This window comes from Bufo bufo, chromosome 4 (genome assembly GCF_905171765.1).
Source record: "Bufo bufo chromosome 4, aBufBuf1.1, whole genome shotgun sequence".
NCBI classification, from domain to species: domain Eukaryota; kingdom Metazoa; phylum Chordata; class Amphibia; order Anura; family Bufonidae; genus Bufo; species Bufo bufo.
This window is the reverse complement of record NC_053392.1, coordinates 132,710,544-132,719,506: the sequence shown is the minus strand read 5'-3', so window position 1 is coordinate 132,719,506 and position 8,963 is coordinate 132,710,544. Positions and strand designations below refer to the sequence as shown.

At 42.2% G+C, this 8,963-nt stretch overlaps 1 protein-coding gene across 2 annotated transcripts in view; it reads right to left on the bottom strand.

The window, feature by feature from the left end:
* Positions 1-3,103: 3,103 nt before the first annotated feature.
* Positions 3,104-8,963, bottom strand: part of LOC120997694 (rootletin-like) — a 119,328-nt gene continuing 113,468 nt past the window's right edge. For both annotated transcript variants that reach the window (XM_040427922.1, XM_040427923.1), the window contains 2 exons: positions 6,713-6,892; positions 3,104-5,022 (listed from right to left, as the gene is read on the bottom strand). In XM_040427922.1, coding sequence (XP_040283856.1) covers positions 4,951-5,022; positions 6,713-6,892 — 252 coding nt within the window. In that variant the 3' untranslated portion in view covers positions 3,104-4,950. The remainder of the gene's footprint in view (positions 5,023-6,712; positions 6,893-8,963) is intronic.

The window sequence follows — 8,963 nt, the reverse complement described above, 5'->3', positions numbered from 1 at the left end:
TAGGTCATCAATATCAGATCGGCGGGGGTCCGACACCTTGGACCCCACCGATCAGCTGTTAGAAAAGGCCGGGTGCTCCATGAGCACCACAGACTCCTCCTAGTAATGTGACGTCTCCATACACCGATTACATGGCCTAGTTGCAGCTCTGCCCCATATAAGTGAATGGTCACGGACCCCAGCCGATCTGATAATGATGAGCTATCCTAAGGATAGGTCATCATTATAATGTCCCAGATAACCCCTTTAAATTTCCCTCCAGCACAGTCACAGGAAGACTGAAATATAGCACATTTACTACAGAAATTAATGGGCTGTCCATTTAATGTATAAAGGTGTTGGGTCCTCTAGAGGGTAGAGAAAATCTTTGTAGATGTTCTCCACTCTGGCTAATAAATTAACGTGTCTTAAATTGGTGAACCCCCCTCTGTTTTACTCAGAATTCCTTAATAGAGAGAAAATTGGTTTTCTAGGGGCTCATGCACATGACCGTATCTTTGATTTCTAGGGGGCCAAGCAGACAGTCATATTTTTTGTGGATCTGTATGACCTGCTAAATTAGAGCAAATCCTATTCTTGTATTCTTTCTATTGATGGGAGTGAGAAAAATCAAAAATGCACATAAAAGGTATCCATATTTTTTTTTTTACAACAGTAAATTTTTATTGTTTTTTTATATATTTTAAAGCTACAATCATCTCATGTTATATGGTTAATAAATAATATAAATTTTACATCAGTTTCTTTGGTTTTGTCATTATTTCGGATTTGAATAGTTAAGTTGTAGTATACTAATTAGTAAATAATAGGAAGTGTAAATAATAATTAGTCGTTTATGATTAAAAACTAATTAAAATCAAATATGTATTTTTTTATATAAAGTAATTCCTATATATATATATATATATATATATATATATTTTTTTTAAATCTATCATTTATATAAATGTTAACGACAAATGATTATGTTAATCATTAACTATTCAAATTGTATTCAGTTTAATAAAAGGGATGGGGGTGGTTGTACATGCAGATATTAGCTATAAATAGCTAAACAAGTGACGGTATCCATATTTTACAGTTATGTTTTTTTGCGGACCAAAATATGAACACATAAATCAGATAAGCCTTTTAGTAGCTATTATTGAACGTTGTTTTTAACTGTGGAGTGAATTGTAAATTAATGCTCAGACATATACACTGTATATATAGTGAAAATGAGGCCACAGATAAAAAAATAAATAATGCAACATTGTCTGATATGAAAAATATTAATTTATTCTTATAAAATTCTTGTAAAAAGTGATATGAATGTGTATATAATGCACTATATCTGCTAAAAAAAATTCATACATATATTAGATCTAGTTACATTATCATAACCTTTAATTTATTCTTAAACACTTGTAATAACAGTAGTTTACATGCAAATGATAGCACAATAGAGTAGACTTCTAAAACTGGTATAGTGGATAAGTGACAGATTTAACCACAGTAACCAATCACGTAGTGTCTTGCATTGTTTTATTGTAACCGTCAATGAAATGACAACTGACCGTCTATAAAATGTGTTTGTTTTGCTAAGATCTAGGCAATGAGTTAAAGGGTACTCATGCCGATTGTCTGAACCTATGGACACGTCAAATGATTTAAGTGGAAATCTGTTTCATCAGTCACAAAATATGCTGACACATGAATACATCTTTTCTGTAGATATGCATTGGTGGAAACTTCTGAGATAGCTTTTTAGGCTAAGCGTTCCATGGCAAGGCCAGTGAGACACACTGAGATTACTGTGCCACAGCTTCAACTTGTGGGAAAAGTCAGGAGCAATCTCGCAACAATTGAAAAAAATCTGGGTTGGAATGCCCTCATGATAATGATGAGATTTTACCATGTCAGAAAAGATGATATGTATACCGTACATTTCTATAGTTATTATTTCAGTAGATAACACTATAGTCATTGGAGGTAAACATTTTTGTAAAGAGTGTAGACCCCCCAAACATATGCCTTATTAAATATTCTGGATCATCACTTTTTTAATATGAAAGTTTATAAAGTGTACAGGTAAGAGGGCCTATGCTTCAGAAACAAGTGCTGGCCAGTCAGAATTTCTGGACTATCAGACACCAGATAAAAAAATGGCCACTGCATTTATGTAATATATGCCATCTTCAGTCAATATGTCATAGAAAAATGTCACATCTAGCGGATATGTTCACCTTTTTGTATTGCTCCAATGCATCTAAAATAAAGAATCAAGCAAATAGTTTTAATGAAACATATTTTACCGTTTTGGGGATACAGCTCCTATCTAGGACTATGTGTTTTTGTGATAACAGACTACAATCAAACTCTGTGTAGTCAGTATGGGAAAGAGCAATGGCATTAGCGATCTCTCCTCCCCATACTGTGAAGGTGATCACTCCATGTAAATGCAGCGGTCTCCTCCACCAACGAGCAGGTGATTGTTGGGAAGGAACACTTCCCTCCCGACGATCTGCTCCTGTATCGTCCCGTGTAAAGGGACCTCTATGGATCAGACTACACAGGGTATGATTGCAGTCTGTACACATGGAAGCATTTAGGTCTGAACAGGAACTGTATACCCAAATTGTATTTTTGTTCTTATAATTAAGACTTTTTGTAAGTTGCTTACATAGATGCATGGTTGTAAACCTTTTTTTTTTTTTTTTCTTTAACTTGGAGAGGTAAATACAGCTAGAAAAAGTATTTAAAAAAAATGGAACTGCACTAGTAAAGTATAAAAAACAGACTTAAAAATAGTCACCGGAAAAAAACTGCCCAGACTTAATACATACTAGCCTCCTGTATCAAACTAGTGTTTCTCATAGCAACCGATGTGAAAATAAACTGTGATCTGAATGGTTACTATTGGCAACTACTTCTCCTTTACAGAAAGGTAGGTTTCTGAAAAGTTGCAGGTCATTGATACAGTAATACTAATATGTAATGTGAAGCACCGAAGCGAGAATGTACAATTCTATACAACTGGAGGACAGAAGATGAAAGATTATAGACTGCTATAGATGCTTATCAATCCAAGGACGTAAAATAAAAACATGTTGGAATCAATGGATACAGTTTTTCATTTTTATTGCAATTAACAGGGAGAATTTATCAAATATTTTAATCTAAAAAAAAATTGCACATATTTTGCAAAAAATTAGCAACTTTTAGATTTTTCTGCCAAACAACTTTTGGGGAAGGTGGTCAGGGCTTAGTGGAAGGTGCAGGGAGGTCCACCGAGGCCCAACAAGTTTATCATAATTTATGTCAGAAAACTGAGGTAATTTATAGCGGAAAGGTATTTAAGGGGGTTACGCCAAGTTTTCAAGTCCACCGGATAGGAGATAACTAACTGATTGGTAGGGACTGACCGCTGAGACCCCTACTGTTTGGGAGAACAGGGGTCCCGATCCCACCCGTCCTGATAGAGCAGCAGGTCTAGCATGCACCCATCTGCTCCATTCATTTTCAATGGGAGCAGCGGAGATAGCTGAATACAGAGCTTGTCCCATAGAAAGGAATAGAGCGGCAGTGCATAGGCTTGACCCGCTGCTCCATTAGGACGTGAATGTGGGACCCTGTTCTCAGGATCAGTCGGGGTCCCAATGTTGGGACCCCTACAATCAGTTAGTTATCCCTCTCCTGTGGATAGTAGCAGTTCAAGCATGCACCCTGCTGCTCCATTCATTATACAGTACAGAGCTTGCCTATTTACCACAGTGCACATGCTCGACCTGCCGCTCCATCAGGAAGTGGCAGCGGGACCCTGTTCTCATGATCAGTGGGGGGCCCAGTGGTCAGACTCCCAAGATCAGTTCGTTATCCCTATCCTGTGGATAGGGAATAACTTGAAAATTTGGTGCAGCCCCATTAATAAGTGAAGCACATCTTATCCTGCTGGACTTTTTTTTATTATGCCCCATTGTCTCTCTGAGCTGATTCAAGGCTCGATTTGTTATCAATAAGGCCTGAGAAGAGAGGTCCTCTATATATGTTTGGAAAAACACTGAAACAAATTTCCATTCTTCAGAACTGATTTTTTTTTGTTAAAACCAAGGACATAATGATTAGGTGAGAGCTTCTGGTAAAATATCAGCATTACCGTGTCTTTTAAGAGCCCTTTAACAAGCATTCATAGTAACGCTCGTTAGCAATGATCGGACGGTGTAAATGTACCGCCGAAGAACGAGTGAAAGGCTCATTCATCTGGTAATACGATCGCTTGTGCGCACACAAAAACGATCGTTTACCGGCAGCAGATCATGCCGAGTAAACAGGATCTGCTGCCGGCAAACAACGAGTCCTTATGGGGAAGAGAGATGGCATTAGTGATCACTCCTCCCCGTACTCTGGAGCAGATCGCTGCATGTAAATGCAACCAGTCTCCTCTACCAGCGATCAGCAGATTGTCAATAAGGAACGCTTCCCTCCCGACAATCTGCTGTGGGAAAGGTTCTGCTTTAGCTGTAGTCTTGGAACTGTTGTGAGTAGGTGGCAATCGCCATCATCATCAAAGTGTAGTGTGTATTGAAAATGTTATTTGCAGTAGTATTTCATTGGCCACTACTAAAAGAAAAATTCAGTTGAATCAAAGGAGAAGATCAATAAAACAAGATAGTATTTTATATCTGGTTATAAATGTCTTTCATGTGATGATTAATCTGCCCCATAAGAGAATACCCCCTATAATAAATGTAGGACTGCAGTGCACATAAAATATGTTTTATGACAACAAATCAAAAACCAAAAGGAGTAATCGCCTCTATCTGACAATGCTTTGTAGTAGCCATAGCTTTACTTCGTGCATGGTACAAATAGGAACCTCCATATGACTCTCCGTAGACATAGATATCCAGATACAAATAGTTCCAGCAGATACATTCAGATGGTGTTTTTTTTTTTCTTGTTAGGAAGGGGTTAATGAACAGAACGCAAGGATTGCTGTCTACGTTTAATCTCCATGTCGAGCTGCTCCTGTAGTGTGGTTACCTGTGAGAGAGACAAAAATACATGTAACACCCATAGAACATATTTACATAGTCAAAAGGGGCTCCTCGTCCGTCTCTGAGGAGTCTCAGCCTGTCAGAGGTTCAGAGAGCACCGGCAAGCTGGCTTTCTCAATGACAGGCAGGGGTACAGCATGTAATAGGATTTGGACAAGTAACCCTTTCCCCCCGCCCTTCATTTCTACCATGGTCAATAATGAGTGCATACAATTACTCACGGATCATTGATAGGATATTCGGCAGAGAATAGGGGGCTCCTCACATACATTAGATTGCTGGACGGTCGCAGTTTTTGGCTGACAATAGACTAATGTGTTTGGGGCACCACCCAATCTGCCTAAAGTAACATCATCCAACAGAGTTATTCCCAATTTTCCCAACTGTTGGAGGAGCACATAAAGAGTAGAAACTTTTGGGGAAAAAACACTACTCCCCTCTTCTGTCTCCTGCTGATCCAGCACAGATGCCCCGGCAGTCCTTGCAGTCTGAATACATGCACCCAGCACATTACAGCTGCAGCCAGGCTTCACCGTTCACTGGCATCATAGCGCCTATGGCTGAGCGGTGATGCCTGTAGTGTGGCATATGACCGCTGAGGCTGGAGTATCTACGCTGGATTGGCTGGAGACAGAAGAGCCTAGTACCTTTTTAAAATTTCTTTAACCACTTTAAAGGGGTTTTCCAACTTTTTTTTAACTGATGACCTATCCTTAAGATCTGATTGTTGGGGGTCCGGCACCCGGGACCCCAGCGGATCAGCTATTTGAGGAAGCCACGGCACTCACCAGAGCTCCGGTTAGTGTTGCGGCCTCCTTGCAGCTTACCAAAGCCACATTAGCGATGAATGTCACATCGCTGGCCTAGGCTAAGCCCTGAGTTAGTACCGCTGCCTTCTTAAACAGCTGATTGCCGGGTGTCCCAGTGTCTGACCTATCAGAAACCGCTGACCTATCCAGATTATCTGTATTAGTTGTTTTCTTAAAGGGGTTGTTCACTTTGGAGGGTTGGTAACAGAATGTGCTACTGCTGTTTCAACTTTAAACTGTCAAAGAGTTACCTAATTCGCTTTCAAATCAATGAGGACTCCATGTAACCCACCAGAATGAGAGAAGCTCTTTGTAGCTACGTTCTCCTCTTGCTGATAGATGAAGCTCCTAAACTAGGTTGGGGGGCCCTTCATTAATAATTCTCATGTATGAAGTTAGATAGTAACTTTTCTAAATCAGACAGGCTATTAAGTTTTCTTTTTTCACAATCTCCTAGACAAGATATGCCTTTTACCAGTATGTACCAGCGGCAAAAGCTGATGACATAACGCTGAATTGGCGCTGTATGCCCAGAAGTGCCAACTAAATGTCAGCTGACCTTTCCCTCTAAAGAAAGATGGGTGTACTTTTTCCTGATTTTCTATACTGTGTCGGTATCATCATATTCCCCGCAGCAGTGGTATAATCTCTCAGCAGATATGCCATGCTACCCTTTATAGCTTTTACATCATTATTATTATTTCTTATTCATTCCATAGCGCTGTACATATGATAAGGAGTGCACATACATAATACAGACAATTGCACTAAGCATGAACAAGACGAGTTACAGACTGGTACAGAAGGAGAGAGGGCCCTGCCCGTGAGGGCTTACAATCTACAAATTTACAATTTACATGCATTTACCTGCTCCTCCAACCCCCTGATCCTCTGTCTATGCGCTCTCTCTCTAGACTCCAATGTAGTCTCTGCCTGCTGCTGAGTATTGCGCAGTCTTTCACTCTCTGTGTCCAGCTCCTGACGATGTCTCACACTTAGTTCCATAAGCCTCTGAGAATGAGCACGTTCCATCTCCGTCATCTGCGTCTATTTAAATATAATAAATAACAGTATATTTGATATGGCTACAGACGTTATGAATCTTTCTTAAGAGTTAGGGTCAGAAGTGATAAGTACTGTAGGGAGTTAACTATCATACAGTTTAGAGATTCGTTTCTCACTACATCCTATTACACCTACAAACCTTTGAGTGATCAAAGAACAGGAACCTAAGTTTTTTTTTCAACCTCAATGCCAAAAAGTTGGGACGCTGTGTAAAATGCAAATAAAAACTGAATGCAATGATTTGCAAACATCATAGACACATATTTTTTTCCCAACAGATCAGAGATCAGTGAGACATTTTAAAAATTCATGAAAACATAACTCATTTAGAACTTGATTCAGCAGCAACAAATCTCCAAAAAGTTGGGACAGGGGCAATACAAAAATAATAGGTGCTAATAAAAAAAAAAAAAACAGCTTGAGGGGGGGGGGGGATTTGCTACTAAGTCACATGGCTGGGTATGAAAAGAGCATGGTAGAGAGGCAGAGTCTCTCAAAAGCAAAGAGGGGCAGCAGTTTACCAATCTGCGAAACACTGCATCTAAACATTGTGGAACAATTTCAGAAAAATGTTTCTCAATGTAAAATTGTGAAGACTTTGAGCATCCCAAAATCTACAGTAGGGTTGGGGGATATCAAAAATATTCCCACAATAACGATATTAAGAAATTTATCGCGATAACGATATATATCGCGATAAATGCCCATTTAGAAAAAAAACACTCAAAACATGTACTCGTGTTTCCTTGTTGCCCCCATACATTATAATGTCTCCTTGATGCCCCCATGCAGTAATATCTCTTAGTTGCCCACCAAGAACGGGGTCACCGTTTCCCCCCCCCCCCCAAATCTGATGGAGCGGCCGTGCCCCCTGCTGCTCCATTCATTCTCTATGGGAGTGCTGGAGATAGCAGCAATCAGCCATCTTCACCGCTCCCACAGAAAATGGGACATCCTAGCGGAACACCTTGATAAGTGGGTTGTTCAGAGTGTGCCCATCATAGGTGCATATTGTCAGGAAGGGCACCATGGCATTATAAAGATGCCTTTCAGTCAAATAAAACATTGGGGGTCATTTAATAAAGACTGGCGCTTCCCATATGGGTCTTGGTCCCTACACACTACAGCCATATTACAGCAGCCCCCAGAGTGCAGTGACTGTTCTCAGCCGTGGCCTCTCTGTGCATCAGCCCCCAAAGTGCAGCGACTGTTCTCAGCCCGGCCTCTCTGTACATCAGCCCCCAGAGTGCAGCGACAGTTCTCAGCCCCGGCCTCTCTGTGCTGCAGCCCCCAGAGTGCAGTGACTGTTCTCAGCCCCGGCCTCTCTGTGCTGCAGCCCCCAGAGTGCAGTGACTGTTCTCAGCCCCGGCCTCTCTGTGCTGCAGCCCCCAGAGTGCAGTGACTGTTCTCAGCCCCGGCCTCTCTGTACAGCAGCCCTCAGAGTGCAGCGACTGTTCTCAGCCCCGGCCTCTCTGTGCTGCAGCCCCCAGAGTGCAGTGACTGTTCTCAGCCCCGGCCTCTCTGTGCTGCAGCCCCCAGAGTGCAGTGACTGTTTTCAGCCCCGGCCTCTCTGTACAGCAGCCCCCAGAGTGCAGTGACTGTTCTCAGCCCCGGCCTCTCTGTACATCAGCCCCCAGAGTGCAGCAATTGTTCTCAGCCGTGGCCTCTCTGTGCAGCAGCCCCCAGAGTGCAGCGACGGTTTTCGGCCCCGGTCTCTCTGTGCTGCAGCCCCCAGAGTGCAGTGACTGTTCTCAGCCCCGGCCTCTCTGTGCATCAGCCCCCAGAGTGCAGCAACAGTTCTCAGCCCCGGCCTCTCTGTGCTGCAGCCCCCAGAGTGCAGTGATTGTTCTCAGTCCCGGCCTCTCTGTGCTGCAGCCCCCAGAGTGCAGTGACTGTTCTCAGCCCCAGCCTCTCTGTACATCAGCCCCCAGAGTGCAGCAATTGTTCTCAGCCGTGGCCTCTCTGAGCATCAGCCCCCAGAGTGCAGCGACTGTTCTCAGCCCCGGCCTCTCTGTGCTGCAGCCCCCAGAGTGCAGTGACTGTTCTCAGCCGT